The sequence below is a fragment of the Harpia harpyja genome, chromosome 4 (assembly GCF_026419915.1).
Source record: "Harpia harpyja isolate bHarHar1 chromosome 4, bHarHar1 primary haplotype, whole genome shotgun sequence".
NCBI lineage: Eukaryota > Metazoa > Chordata > Aves > Accipitriformes > Accipitridae > Harpia > Harpia harpyja.
The window spans coordinates 42,484,575-42,499,718 of NC_068943.1; the positions used below are offsets into that span (position 1 = coordinate 42,484,575).

Genomic DNA, 15,144 nt, shown 5'->3' on the forward strand with positions numbered 1-15,144 from the left:
TATGCTCATTGACTGGAAAACATTCAATATTCACTAAGTGTTGTTTACTGTTAGCGAGGTGGAACATGTTCCAATTATCTTTAGCGAAAGAAATCACTGCTTTCATTTTCGTATACACAGAATAACAACAACATAAGCATCGAGCACTTTACTTGTTCAAAGCACAGTATAAACATTAAGAACTACTTGCTCACATTGCTGGTGAAAACTCAAACTCACGTACTGCTGCCTCAAAGTTTGTCATTTCAACAAAGATCTGCAAGGAAAGAAATACAAGCTTAGCTAATTCACACGAGGGCAAGACGTGCAGGTCTGCTTGGATGCTTGGGGGTCAGACCATAGAGAACTTGAGTCTAAATTTCAGACCACAGCACCTCCCTTGAAGCAGACCCCAAAGCCCAGAGGCTCAACACCGTGTGTCTTCCCCCTGGGTACGGTGAGGGTTAAGCATCTCAGAACAAAACAAGAACTGCCCAGCTGGCACTAGCCAGCAAGTGCTAAGGAGCAGGCACCCCATGCCAAGATTTACACTGAGGACACTCGAATGTCTAATCAGGGGACCAGTTTATGAAAGGCAGGGCTGCCATCACTCCCATGGCTATGGAGCGCTCTGCATCCACCAAAAATTTGTGTTGGGGGACATAACGATCCTTGAGTTGGATCTTATTACCTGCAGGCAGTTCTGCACACACTGAGGTTTTTCTTTTAGGGAGAACTTAGGTAGAAGTCTTAAGAAGTTTTTCAAAAGAAGGAAGATTGAGTTGCGAACTTTAAGAAGATCGTCCGTTGTAAAGTAAACATTTTCACAATCCTCTTCCTCCTCCTCCTCTTCCAACATCTCGTCCATCTATATCGGTAGAAAAGAGAAATGGCACCATCCTGTCCCACAGCACTGGCTGATCTCTTTTGCACATTTTGGTGCTTCACAGAGTTCTCAGGCTAGGTCCTTCCATGATTTCACATCCAAAATTCTAAACCTTTTCTTTCAGATTAGTTAGTGCACTTAACAGTGAGGAAAAAAAAACCCCAGACAGAAAGATGAAAGTTGGACACAAAAAAAAAGCTCCAACACAGCCTATTCTCGTTTTGAAGGATAAAGTCCATCAGAACTGAAGACAATTATCTGAATTCTAATCTGACACTTGGAGATTCATCTCAAGTAATTCCCATTGTGCCTATGACCTGCTTTCCTTGCTTGTCATGACTCTGCGGCACCAATGTTCTCTCAGGACTTCTGACGTGTAATCATCAGTTCCGTTAAAAAAAAAAAAAAAAAAAAGAAAAAATCATATAACTGTTAGAATGAGCAGCTGAGTACAGATAACCAAAGCATTTAGCCCTTAACTTCCCATCAGTAAGTTGGCAAGGAAACACAAATGCCATTTGCAAGCTGGTCACGTGCTAACTTCAAGGTCTCTTGAAGAAGCTGATACAAATTAGTTTCTCCCTCCGCTACTGAGCTTTCTAACAATACACCAAAGACAAATAAACTGTATTTTTTCTATTACTCAGCAGCCAGGAAACTGCAGCTAATGTTGAATCATCAGACCTCTGAAATTCCTAATAATAGGTAGAGGATCAAGAGCACAGCTGAACAGCTGAATAAAAGGTTAAGAATTTAAAAAAGGGTGAAAAAGAGGAAGATTATCACACTGACCTACAAGTGAAGTAGCTTGCCAATGATTGGCTTATTAATAGAGATTTATATCTGAAGAGATTACACAAACATCTTACGTTGCCATTCCTGCATGGTTTTCCTTTCTTTCTATTTCTTCTTGCATCAGTCTGAGAGCTCTGAGCATGCATCTTCTTTCTTTTCCTCATCAGATCTGGTTGTGGAGGCCAACTTTTTGTCAGGGTGTGAAGACATTTATCAAACATCACTTGATGGAACAGCTGGTTAGCTATGCTGCCTGCCCAGAAAAGACAACATCAGGCACCTTCCAGACAAAATACAGAGAGAGCATCAAACCATCTGACCATCTCTCCATTTGCTTTGACAGCCAAATAGATGGCCAGGACAAGGGCATTGTCCTGGGAGCCTAAGAGAGGTCAGGAGAAGAAAAAATAATTGTTTGAACAAAGCCAAACTGCACCAGGATGACGTGTCATCAGCAACGACACTCTCCAGTAGGATCACCAGCTGATTGACCCCTTCTAGCTGGTAATGTGCTGCACAACAAAGATCAGCAAAACTTTAGGGTACGTGCCAGCCTTGAATACAAAAGGATACTGCTGTCAATCAACCTGCTAGAAAACTCCAACTGCTGGTTATTTTAAACAAATACTTTTGTTTTCACAAATGAGCCTGTCCAAAAGCACTGCACAGTGAAATCCGCTCTAGTTACAGAGCAGGAACAGGAATAAGCTTCTGCCTTCACTGTGTGTTATTGTCAAACCAGAGGGGGATGTGTGGTTCCAGCTCTGTGTACCGTGCAGACTCCTCTGTCAACCTTGTCACAGAACTACTCAGAAGGTGTGTGGCAACGCAGACCCGGACAGAGACCATCAAGCCACTTTATGACAGGAGACCAAGCTGCTATCAGACCGTAACAGCTGTTCAGTGCTCAACACCGCGACTGAGCTTCATCCCCAAGGATTTCGGGGAGATCAGGCAAACAGTTCAAAAGCCATCACTTGTTCCACCTGGAATTCTTTCAAATGAGAGAAAGCTGATTTTGCCTGAACGATGTTTTATCCAGCAATAAAGAGGCACAACCCTTAGCTCACCTGGGATTTCCAGCAGCAAGAAGTACAACCCAGCCGCACGAAGAGCGTAAACCCTCTGCTGTGCATTAGCTCTTTTACGCTGGCCCGCTTGGACAAAGTGGTGCAACACAGCCACAAGAGCATTAGGCGAGAAGTTGTTTTCCGCAAAAAAGGTCCAGATGTTCTGAGGCAAAATACACGAGTCACAGCGAGAAATCCCATCATAACATAGCTCTCTGCCAGTCGCAACTATTCACATTTTAACAATTGCCACCGCAACCAACCCCCTATATATATATCATATGATACGTGTTTTTACAATAGGCTTTAATAATGATGTTATGATATATAATACTGTGTATAATTTATATTATATTAAATTGTAAACACCTATTTTTAAACTTGGGCCTCTTTTTTTTAAACTTCAGCTTGCCTCTGAAGCATTCCGGCACATACGACAAGAATCGTTTGGGGCGGTCTTGGCACGCTTTGCAAATTTTCAAGGCAGGATAGGCTGGAATAAGGGAAAAAGCTCAGGACCCGCATCTTTGCGAAGCCGTTGGCCTCACCTCTCCGTTCTCACGGTCCTCCGCAGCGAAGGGCAGCAGGGACCGGTAAAGCCCGGTGAAAGCATCAAGTCCATCTCCTGTGATCTCCTCTGCTAGCGTGGAATCCAGAGGTTCGGCCTCGGTGAAATCCAGCTCCCAGACCGCGTTCACCCAGACTGAAAGAAAAAATAAAAAAAAAAAATTTAAAAAATCGAGTTCGCAAGCATCAGACCCGGAGTTTCTCCGGCACCCGCGCGTCGCCACCAAAAAAATACTTCCAAATAAACGCGGGATTCACCCGGTACGGCGGAAACATCCGCTCCCCGAGGACAAATCCCTGACGGTTTACAGACGTGGGTGCCCCCCCCACCCCGCCCGCCCTTCGGGGTGCACCGACCGACGGGCGACCCTCGCCCCCCCGCCCCGCACCTGCGCCGACGTCACGCAACCGCCACCCCGCCAGGGCGCGCGACAGCTCGGCCGCCGCCATCCCGCTGCCGCCGAACCCTTCGAACCGGCCAATCGCGCGCTCCCGCTGAACGGCGGGCCAATCCCCGCGTGGCACCCGCCGGCCTCCCGGATACAACCGAGCCGTCCTCCTCAGGGCGCCTGCGCCGAACGCCGTACCGGAACGCGGGGCGGGGGAAGAGCGCCGCGGTCCCGGCCTTCGGCCGGCCGGCGCATGCGCGGCCCGGCCCGGGACGGCGCCAGCGCTCAGGCGGCGAAGCGAAGCGAAGCGAGGCGAGGCGGCCGGGGCGGGGGGGGGGGGGGAGTGGGCAGCGGTCGTGCGTGGCGTGGCGTGGCGGGCTGCGGGGCCGCCGGGCCGCCCCGGGCTTCCTTCAGCGGCAGCCGGGGAAGCGCCGGGCCACAGGGCCCCAACACCGGCATCCCTGCCGCATTGCGGCCCCTGCCCCTAGCCCCTGCCCCGGGCGCTGAGCACACGCCGCCGCCGGGCCGCCGTCACCTCCCGGCAGCTTCCCCGCTCCCCTCCGCCCGGCTCGGCTCGGCAGCCCCTTCTCCGCCGAGGGCCGGGGCCGCTCCGTCGTCTCCGTCTCCGCCGCCCGGTCCCCGCGGAGCTCTGTCCGTGGTGCCTGCGGGCAGGCCGGCAGTCGCCGGCCGCGATTTCCGCCCCCGGCGGGGTCCGCGGCCGCCGCCACCTCCCCCTCCCCTCCCGGTGCCATGAGTTTCTTCGGGTTCGGGCAGAGCGCGGAGCTGGAGCTGGTGCTGAGCGACGCCGAGAGCCGGCGGCGGGTGGAGCACAAGACGGAGGAAGGCAAGAAGGAGAAATACTTCCTCTTCTACGACGGGGAGACGGTCTCCGGGCGGGTGGTCCTCACCCTCAAGAACCCCAACAAGCGGCTGGAGCACCAGGGCATCAAAGTGGAGTTCATCGGGCAGATCGGTGAGCGGGGCCCGCAGCGGGGTGGCTCGTCCCCTGGTGGGGTCGGGGGGAAGGTTGACCTGCCGGCCCCCGACATCCCCTGCCCGGCAGCCTGCCCTTCTGGGTCAGCGTCATGTCACGCGGAGACCGGCGCGTTCCTCTGGCCTTCGTGGCGCTGCCGGTTTGTGGGCACGCTAGAGTGAGTGCCGGGAACGTCGCCGCGCCCTATGGTACGGAAATCCTCGGCGGTGTGAAGCGGGTTACGCTCATTTCCAAGCAGTGCTTTGCCGGGAGGAGAATTCCCGCGGCCGCCGGGTATTATTCCAGCCTTCCTTCGAGCTGGGTGACCAGGTCTGGTCTCTGGGCTCGAGCCCCGGCAGAAGGGAGGGAGCTCCGGTCCTTTTCCAGGTCATTGTTCTCTCGGCCTATTTTCTCGCTTCTGCTCGGCCACCGATTTCAGCTCTAAAATGCACGCGCTCGGAGGTTGGGTAAAATTCGGTTTCCGTCCTGCAGGTGCAGGTCTGAGCCCGGACACCCTAGCAACGCCAGCTCTCGGGCGGTATGCTGCGGGCTGTCTTTATTTGCAGCTCTGCGAGCTGTTTGCATTTCTTGCGTGCCTATTGATTCAGTTAGGGAAGCAATGGCTCTGCTGAGGACGGTGAACCAGGTGGGTTTTGCCCATATGTCTCGAATCACCAACTGCACCTTCCCAGCCCCTACCCCGTCACACGTTTTTACCCGGGTAGAGCAGCTTTCGTGAGGCCGATGGGCTCAGCTCAGCCGATTCCATCTTTTATTCTCTTATTCTTCGAGTGAGTGACCACGCGTCCCGGAACGGTTAGTTGGGTGACTTCAAGTGGTTCACAACTTGTGGTTATCTGTGCGTGCAACTGATTTAGATTTAATATTTCCTGCTTTCTTAGAAGAAAGGTAGCTGCCACGCCCACCCTTTGATCGGAGTGGAGATGGCCGTGTTTCATGGATGCACCCAAATCCCACAAGCCAAAATAAGTTCAAGATGTTCCCAGTGACGCGACCGTGCTCAGTGTGCTCGGCGTGTGCAATGCCTCGCGTCTGCGGCCCTCCGTACTCGGGTTTAACCCTCGGAATCACTGCGTGAGCCGTGGGCCTCCAACCTTTGCATTGCAAATCATGCGGTGTAGGAAAGTGAAGTAGAGGTTTTCCCACCCAGCCCCGATACCACCGTTTAATATTTCCGCTGGCCTCGCTTGTTTTATGACACCACTTTTTGGAAAGAAAGGGGAGGGCAGGCAGAGGGAGCCTGTAAATGATGGAGTCTAAGTAAGCCTGTTCGCCAGGAGCTAGCTTGTGACCTCCTGCTATTTGATCATGATCATCAGTAGAAATTAAGCATGAACTTTGCTTCCGGCTCCACTCTGTCTCCTCTGTGTTGCCTCGCTGGCTTCTCATTCCCCATTTTGGAAGACTTTTGAGCCATACATATTTAGAATAACTGCTTTGAATTCACATTATTGCCCAAGCAGGGTGTGTTAGGAGCTTCTGTGGCTGCATGTTAGTCCTTTCTTTTCGCCCATCAGGCTGCTTTAATAAAGCACTGGAGTTTGTACTGCTGATGGCGCTTCCTTAATGCTTTCCGTCTCAAAACAGCTTGCCCTATATTCTGACTTCTTGCTGCCATGAGGTCAGTATCTACATGAGACAATTTAACAGGTGGGGAGACTGAGATGTAAAAGGAGTGATGTGTCACAGGGAAGATGGCCGTTCCAGACCAGGTACCAGAGTCCAGACTCTGAACACTGTCCTGCGCGATCTCTGGTGAGCACGGAACCCATTTAAGATTTTGGTTTGCTTGCGGTTACTGTGTCCTGAGCATGCCACCAAAACATTGGCAGGTTATTTTTTTTTCATCTGGAAGGCTTATAGCTCTGAAAACCTGAAATTACAGCTTATACCTGTTTGACATGCTAATGTCTTCTGAAGTGTGGGAAACATCAATCCTAAGGCTGCAGAACGCCAATCTGTGCCATTCTGAGGTAGCAGAGAACTTACTTAGTACACTGACATTTGCCTCCCCTTGCTTTAAATTCGATTATTGCCTTCTGCATCGTGTGGGCAGATGATATATTCCTCTTTTTATGTGGCGTGTGGCTTCTCCCTGTCACATCAACAAGCACTTTCCTCTCAATGGACATGTATTCAATGCAGAGACAGTTGGTTTATTTATGTCACCTGCCTGCCCAGCCTAAAGGGCTTGATGGCACTCACTGTTCTGCCTAAGTGAGGGGTGTTCTAGTGCCAGTATTTCCATTACAGAGACAAGGTGAGCAAAGAGGTGTAAGGAAAAGACATTACTTAAAAGCTGAAATCTCATCGTGCATCTCAAGGAGTGGAGAACTGAGTCTCACTGCAGTTGCTGAACGCTACTAATACCTCTCAGAAACCTCCTCTGCACAGTTTAGTGCTGACAGTGAACTTGTCTGTATATGTTTGTCTGATGACTTAGGTTTTTCTTTCCTCATCTTGCTGTATCAGATTGGCTAAGGCTTTACCTTTTAGAAGGACTGTGTGGGTGTCTTGTAGTCACAGAGCTCACACGCAGGGTTGGGAAGGGCAGATTTCATTGATGGTTACGTGTAATGCAGAGCTGTTAATGCAAATTGCAGAGTTTTAAGTTTCTGTTGCTTTGACTTAAGGGAGAAAACTTTGTGGACCTGTAGAGAGGATTGCTTTCATTAAATGAGGAAACCTGTAGTTGTTTCCTGCTGACGCAAGAAGGTTGTGGGGAAAACTGAAGCAATGTGACCATGTTGGTTACTTGAGCTGGTTTGAACGGTGCTTCCAAAGGTGAATGCTCTTCCCTCACCAGTGTTCACATGGCCGTTAATGTGTTATCCAGGGGCTGGTGGAACGGCTGACTCAACTAGCTCCCCACACACTTGGTAGTCATGCACTGAACACTGGCTTTATGTAGAATTGGTGAGGATCTCCACTGTTACTTATTCCCTGGTGTGAATCAAGACCACTCTTTGCAGACTTTGACCAAGTCTTTGTTGTCAAAGGATAAGCAGGAACAGTTGGAAGCCTCCTAGCCCTTTGTTTTTGCTCTGTCACTGTTTGCTGTTCCAGAGAAGCTGTGGTGTTTTTTCCTCTCTTTACTGTGGCAATGCCTTTGGCGTGGAATATTGTGTAGAAAATTATTGGAAGGGATTGTGTGAGCTGCTGGGTCCTTTTCTCAAACAGCCTGAATGTAATTAATATTGATGATAGGTGACCCATGTCACTCTAAGGCAAGCCGAGTTCCTGATTTGTTGTAGTAGGTGAAGCTGTGCAGACCTCTTCCTTCCTGTTTCAGGGCTGAGAGTTCTGGCCTGCACCTGGCTCTGATGGAGAGCGGTGAACAAGTGCAGTATGTTGCAGCCACAGGCTCCCCTGGTAGCTTCTCTGAACAGTGGTGAAGGAAGTAGTGATCTGGACAAGAGAGTTGCTCGTAGCTGTGAAATCTCCTGCCTTTCCTCACTGCGTCACGTGGGATTAAGCATCACTGCTTTAACCTGGACTTATGTCTTCCTAGAACTCTACTATGACCGAGGAAACCACCACGAGTTCGTATCTCTGGTGAAAGACCTGGCCCGTCCTGGTGAATTCACTCAATCGCAGACATTTGACTTTGAATTCACACATGTGGAAAAACCTTATGAGTCCTACACGGGGCAGAATGTGAAGTTACGGTGAGTCTCCTCCCCTTGCTGACCCCAGTTCTTGGTTCTGTGCAGTGTGCAAGTGCTGATATCTACCATGATGATACTGGAGTGCAGCATCCCTTCCCAGACATCCTTGCAAGCTTAGAATGTAACTCCAAATGAATCTCAGTGGGCTGGGTTGTAAAAGGCTGTCTTTGAGGGCTCTACTTTTATAAGCATGTATCAGGCTTTATTGAACTTGTTTTGCCCCATTTCAGTGATAAGAGAAATCAGTCCCTTCTGAATCAACCAAATACTTTCTAATTTGTTTGGTAATTCAAAAACTAAAAGAAAATGTTTGGTTTAGTCTCTAATGGGGACATTTTCGCTGTCTTGTAATCAGTCTTGTCGACTTTAATTGTGCTCTATACGCAAACAGATGCCTAGCTTGTATCTTGTTCATATGTTGCAAACTGTATTTCATGTCTAGGCACTCCAGTTGACTTGAAGTCCAGTCACGGGCTTTGAAGGGAGGGGTTGGAAAATTCTGAGATCTGCAGAAAGAGGTGTCTGTGGAGACTGGTGTGATCTAATCTCTTGCAAAAGGGCAGTGGTTTTAACATGTGCGAGCTGTTATTCAGATCCCCCAAATGGTGCTGAGGTAACTCAGGCTCACAAATGCATGAAAGCTGAGAGAAGTCTTAGAAGAGTCTGCTTTTCCATTTGAAAATTCCATTCTGTCTTTTCCAACATGGTGTATTGGCTGCTCCAGAAGCCAGGATACCAGTAAGACTGCTTGGATACCCCAGTGCAATCCATTCCGCCCCACGTCCCTCCCTGCTTCGTCTCTGTTGCTACCTGTACAACCCTAATAGGAGGGGGACTCTCCTTGCAGGTATTTCCTCCGAGCGACTGTCAGCCGCAGACTGAATGATGTGGTGAAGGAGATGGACATAGTTGTGCACACTCTGAGCACCTACCCAGAGCTCAACTCCTCTATTAAGATGGAGGTGGGGATTGAGGATTGCCTGCACATTGAGTTCGAGTATAACAAGTCCAAGTAAGTGTCTCAAGAGCAGCCAGTGGCTGTGGGGAACCATCTGCTACAGGGGACGGCTTGGTTTGGAAGCCCGAGGCATGTGTCTTGCATGTGATCCTCAAAGGGGTTCTTTGTTCATGCGCTCCAGCGAGGCTGGCAGACAGTTCGGATCCTGGCTGAGGATCTGTGGGTTTCTCTCCTTGCCCCATAGATGTACTCTCTGGACCAAGGAGTGTGAAGCAATGGCTGTGGTTTACTGAGCTTGGAGCACAGCGTGAGGCTGTTGCAGTAACTTCACATTCCCTGTATCCTTGGCAAGACTGGTATTTCCAAGTGTCTTCAAAGAATAACGTCTGCTTTTTCCCAGACAATACAGCTGAAGTGGGACCTTAATTCAGGCACAGAAGTTGGAAATGGCTCTTTTAAAGTACTTTTAATGCATCTTTCCCAGCTGATGCTAGCAAATCTCCCTGCGGTGTAACATTTGGGTTAGTTTTAGTTGACCTAAAAAATTGGGTTTGGAGGCTTTGCTGTCGTGGGGGTTTCTTGCAGATATTCAGCCTGAAATTCTGTTTTTAATTTATCTGATCATGCTAAATGTTCTTGTCGATTTCCAAAAGACTGGAGGATGAAAGATGAAGTGCTGTTTACAGCACCCTGGTGGAGGTGGTAGTGGATATGCTGTCTGAAATTTACAGCTGGGGTCGTGGATAAGAGCAAAGTGCCTGACAAGCAAGTTCCCGCTCTTCAGTCTGAGTTCTGGTCTGCTGTGCAGTGGTTGATTGTGGTGCTTGCTTCCTTCATGTGCTAGGTATCATTTAAAAGATGTGATTGTCGGGAAGATCTACTTCCTGCTGGTGCGAATCAAGATCAAACACATGGAGATAGATATCATCAAGAGAGAAACAACAGGGACCGGACCCAACGTATATCATGAGAACGACACAATAGCTAAATATGAGATCATGGATGGGGCACCTGTGAGAGGTGAGAAGGCAGATGAACCCTTCAGAATTCCTCTTCTGAAGTTTTTTGGGGTGGGAATGTGAGTCCTGCAGTATCTTCAGCTGAATCTGTGTGCTCAGTAGTAGTATGCATCCTATTTCACCAGTGGACTCAATGGCAGTTTATATAGGTGATGAAATATGATCCCCTTCCTTCTCTGGTATGATGAGGGGGCTTGAGGCATAATGAGTTGCAATGACTTAATTCTTTCGATGAAGCAGTGGCAGAACCAGGAACAGATGTAAATTCACTGTTGGCATGGGCCACCAGCTGGCATTGCTGCAACTTGGAGCAGAAAGATGGTGTTCTAGCTCTGTGCCAATCTCCTGTGCCACTTGTTTTCCAGCTCCATTGCCCAGCAGAGTCACCTGCCAGAGAAAATGTCACCTTACTCATTTTTTCCTGCAGTGCTGTCTTGATGCAGGTCACAAATGAGTCCTGTGCTGTTAAAGCGGAGATGGAATAGCTGTCAGCAAGGGCAGGATCTGGCTATGGACCGTGCATGCTGATTTTTGAAGGGAGTTTGAGGTCTTTTAGCTCCTCTTAGTCCACTTGTGGAAATGGTCACAAAGTTTGTGGCCTAGTAAGATTTTGTTTTGCTTGTTCTCTCCTCGTTTATATCTGTGCATTCTGTCTGTGCTGATGGTTCTGTGCACTTTGTAGGGGAGTCCATTCCCATCAGACTCTTTCTGGCTGGCTACGAGCTGACTCCAACGATGAGGGACATCAATAAGAAGTTCTCGGTACGTTATTACCTCAATCTGGTGCTGATCGATGAGGAAGAGAGACGCTACTTTAAACAGCAGGTGAGAAACAGAGCTGTTAGTTCTTCTTGGACCTGTAGACTGTCGCTTGGGATGCTATGTTATAAGGACCTTGTGGGAATTTGAGATTCCCATGTGGGAGAATCATGTACATGACTGAATACTTGTAAGGACTAGACAAATTAAGAGTGTGCAAAGACGGTCTAGAAGGAATGGTCTATGCAGGTCGGATGTGCGTGGTGGTGGGGATGCATGTAGGGGGTCCCTGCCTGGGACTTCTTTTCTGCTCTGTTGCCCTGTGGTGGAGCTTCTGTGCTTCGCCTCATCAATTCTAATGTGGTAGCCAACGGCAATAGGACAGAGCTGCCCTAGATGTCCAGTGGGTTGCCCCTGCGTGCTCTGATCCCGGGGAGGAGCACTCTACCCACGTTTCCAGGAAGGCTGCATTGCGAGGCCTCTGCTTGCCACTGCAAGTGGCCTCACGCGCACACGTGCAGGTGGAACGTGCCAGCACGGGCCGAGTTCTCACTGGGTGCAAGCTGCTCGCCTGGCAGCTTCTTTCAGCCCTTTGGGTCTGGGTGGGGCCAGGAGAAGGTCTTCACAAGCCCTGACGAGCCCTGCTGGCTGTGTTACTACAGGAGGTGGTGCTTTGGCGGAAAGGAGACATAGTGAGGAAGAGCATGTCCCACCAAGCAGCCATCGCCTCCCAGCGGTTTGAGGGGACATCCTCACACACCGAGGCCAAGACCCCCAGCCAGCCTGCAGAGAACAACGGCCGGCAGTGAGAGGCCACGCAGAGGAAGGCTGCTGTGGAGCCAGTGGGCACAGCAGCAAGGAGGAAGAAAAAAACACTTCAGAGACTTCATGGAAAATAAATATCCGTTTTTGACTTAATTCCTTTCTTCAAAGGACTTGTAGGGTGGGAAGGGGATGGGAGGGCAAGGCAAGCTGGAGCACTGGTGGTGCGGAGTTGAAGGTACCTCAGTGCTTCCCAATCAACTACATTCCTCTGGGGTTGGCTGCTTTGAGGCATGTGTCTGGAGGCTGCGGAGCTGCCTGATCTCCTCTTTGCCCCGAGACCCTTTTAGTGTGGCAGTGGGGAGGGAGAGAGCAAGTGAAGGCCAAATCTGCCGCTTCTTCTCAGCAGTGTGGAGGTTGCTTTGGGGCTGTGTAGGATGGATATTTTTCTTGCCTTTCTGAAATCTTCACAAGGGAAAATGACAGAGTGATTAGCTGGAAGGTAGAGGAGGCAGTCAGAGACTGAGGTGCGGCCTACTTGAAATTGCTTAGCGTTATCCCCTCGCTGCCTCCCCTTCCTCTTCATGCTGGCGTTGGATTCCTTGTCACAAACAGTTACACAATGTAGTTGACTCAGCCCCGGGACTGCCACACGGCCGCGCGGAGCATGGGCAGCAGGCGCGCTGTTGTGTCCTTGCTGCGGAGCTCCCGACTGCGCGTTGCGTCAGTAGGAGGGAGTGAGGCATGCGATTGCGGTGGGAGGTGGCACAGGTTGGGCAGAGCGGTGAAGGTCTTGGTGCTGCTGGGTGGGCAAGAAGTGGGGACGGGAAGGCTCCTGGCCAAGAGCAGTGCCTTCCTAGTCTTGTCCCGGCAGCTGCCCGAGTGCCCCTGAGATTCAGTCTCTCTGGTTGCCGCACTCATACAGGTCCCAGTTGCTGCTGCAGAGCAGGGGCAGACCAGCCTCGAGAGGTCTAGAGAATAGTTTTGGAACATGGGAAATAAATGGGGGCTGTCTTGGGAGCGGGCTTACACTGCACACGCTGCCCTGCTCGTGTCTGTGTCCCTGTGACAGAGCAGGCTTTGTAGTAGGGACAGATGGCAGTATAGGAACACGTGTGTATTGTTTTGTTTGCTCCCTCGCGCCTGTGGGGTGAGGATTAGTAAGGACAGAAAAGTGGATGCAATTGTTTTAAGAAGCTCATGGCCTGTGTGTGCTGCTAGATGAAGCCAAGCAGCAACTGGAAAGATGGTAGAGCTTTCTGATTCAAGAGACATATTCCTGAGGCCCCTGAGCTGAAGTCACCAGTGAGGTCTGAGGGTATGCCATGAACTGAGAACCTGAATGCGGGTTTTCTCTTTTCTAAGATAAGCTGCTTTTAGTTTTCAGCTAAGTAGAATCATGAGAACATTCCCAGAAGGGAGCCACTCCTCCATTAAAAATTAGATGTGGCTTTGTAGACTTGATTGACTGAGTCTGGAGAATATCCCTCCTGTTTAGATGCTCATCAAGGAAGCAGGTGGTTAGACCTCCCACCAGATGGAGAGACAAGCCTGCACTAAATGCTGGGATATGAGCTCTATCAAGTGGGATTTGTCTGGATTTCCCTGTGAGTTTGTGGCTCTTTAGGGTTTTGTCCAGCTTCCTTTTGACTCTGGAATGACTGTCCTCTGCCTCTGTCCTACAGCTGAATGTAGAACAGTTGTCTTGCAGCTGGGAAATGGAAGTATCTTCTGCTTTGTTTAGTGGAACAGTGCTGGTGGAGGGAGTGGGGCCTGGGTGGGAAGGGGAGCTTTTTATCTAGTAAGACAGCTACTGTATTTCAGTGATAAATGTGTGTTTCTGCTTGCCAAAGTAAGTTAACTTTTACTCGCCACGTGTAAGGTTGTGGTTTTTAGTAGAGCTGGACAGTCTCGCTCTGTTGTAGAGGACACTAATGATCTCATCTCTGCTGAATGCTTGTGTCACACCATGTTTCTGCTCTGTTATAGTGAAGACGTGGCTTGCTTTTCTTTACATGAGAAGTCTGTGCCATGGGCTGGAGCCGTGTCTTCCTAAGACTGAAGCAAAAGCTTACTTTAGATAACTACCTTGTTACCACCTCTTGCCCTGGCATAACCTGCTGCAGGTCTCACACGGCAAAGCAATCTGGATGTTACTTTTGACGCTCACTCTACTCCCTGCTCTGTGTAGGGGGAACCACCTGTGCTGTGGCAATACACAATCTTTTAGATACAAGCAAAGCTCCCATTGGGAGCCCCTGGGGATAGCAGACTATCTTTCCAAGGCTAAGCTGAGCACAGCAGCACCCTAACCACCCTCTAGCTTTCCCTCAACTCCCATCCCACCTAGAATTTTTTTTCCTTGCCTATTCCTCTTGATTGTAGGCCATGTGGTATTAAAGAAACCCCGTGGATGAAGATGTCTCTGCATTCCAGGAGTGTTTTGTTTACTGGCCGAACAGCATCAGTCCTGGATGTAAGATAATTGTCTGACAAGACAATGCACTGTTAAGGAGATTTCTGTTAAACATCTGTTCATCACTTCTGGGGGGTTTACTCGGAAAAGGTGCATGAGCCTATACATTGGGTTGTGGGTTTTTTTTTTTTCCTACTTTGTGCCCCTCTCCCCTGCATCCCTACTTGTGGAACCAGAATTTAGAAATGATCCCCCTTTTTACTTAATCTAAATGGACCATTCAAGCTGTTACCCACTAGGCCCTCTTCGTCTGGGGTGGAGCTGATGGGCTGAGCATCTTTAGAGAGAAGTTGCAGCATAAGGTCACTCCAGACAAGGTACTATAGAAGAGCATTTCATTAGCATGGTAAGGGGCAGACACTATTTGAGAAGTCATGTACCCCTGAGGTGGGTGGTTCTGTTAAGTACTTGGGTCATTCCCTTTCTCCCAGGCAGAGTCAAGCAGGGGGGAGTGTACAAGTACTAAACCAAGAAGTGCAACCTGTAATTAAGCCTCTGCTGTGTTTAAATGTTTCCTAATTTGTTGTCTTTTCAATGGCTGTATTTTAAAACTTGGGGTTTTTTGTCTCTCCAATTAAAAAGAGCCAGCCCTGGCTGTCAAATGCTGTGCATGAGTTTGTCTGATATGGTTTATATTGCCTGGCCTGGGTCTGGTTTTGTTTGGGGGGGGGGGGTTGTTTTGGTTTGTTTTTTTTTTTTTTCCACAGTATTAAGACATCTTTCTTTAGTGCCATACTGTGCAGCCCTCCAAACATGCTCAAGGAGTTTGTCTGTTGTTATCTTTGTAAATTCTTGGTCTTTCTTTAAGCTATGTCACCGCTT

The 15,144-nt window shown here is 49.5% G+C and overlaps 2 protein-coding genes across 4 annotated transcripts in view; one reads left to right on the forward strand and one right to left on the reverse strand.

Annotated features, from left to right (window-relative positions):
• NCAPD3 (non-SMC condensin II complex subunit D3) overlaps nucleotides 1-3,812 on the reverse strand; it is a 28,843-nt gene extending 25,031 nt beyond the window's left edge. For all 3 annotated transcript variants that reach the window (XR_008235099.1, XR_008235098.1, XM_052786412.1), the window contains exons 1-6: nucleotides 3,687-3,812; nucleotides 3,279-3,433; nucleotides 2,731-2,893; nucleotides 1,735-1,913; nucleotides 671-847; nucleotides 195-256 (exon numbers count right to left, since the gene is read on the reverse strand). Coding sequence is in view for 1 of the 3 variants with exons in the window: in XM_052786412.1 (XP_052642372.1) it covers nucleotides 195-256; nucleotides 671-847; nucleotides 1,735-1,913; nucleotides 2,731-2,893; nucleotides 3,279-3,433; nucleotides 3,687-3,747 (797 nt within the window). In the remaining 2 variants the exon portion in view is untranslated. The remainder of the gene's footprint in view (nucleotides 1-194; nucleotides 257-670; nucleotides 848-1,734; nucleotides 1,914-2,730; nucleotides 2,894-3,278; nucleotides 3,434-3,686) is intronic.
• A 240-nt stretch (nucleotides 3,813-4,052) lies between these two features.
• VPS26B (VPS26 retromer complex component B) lies at nucleotides 4,053-14,929 on the forward strand. Its single transcript, XM_052786427.1, has 6 exons — nucleotides 4,053-4,659; nucleotides 8,192-8,348; nucleotides 9,196-9,360; nucleotides 10,151-10,326; nucleotides 11,008-11,150; nucleotides 11,747-14,929. The coding sequence occupies exons 1-6, from the start codon at nucleotides 4,437-4,439 to the stop codon at nucleotides 11,891-11,893; spliced, it is 1,011 nt and encodes a 336-aa protein (XP_052642387.1). The 5' UTR covers nucleotides 4,053-4,436; the 3' UTR covers nucleotides 11,894-14,929.
• The last annotated feature ends 215 nt before the right edge of the window (nucleotides 14,930-15,144 follow it).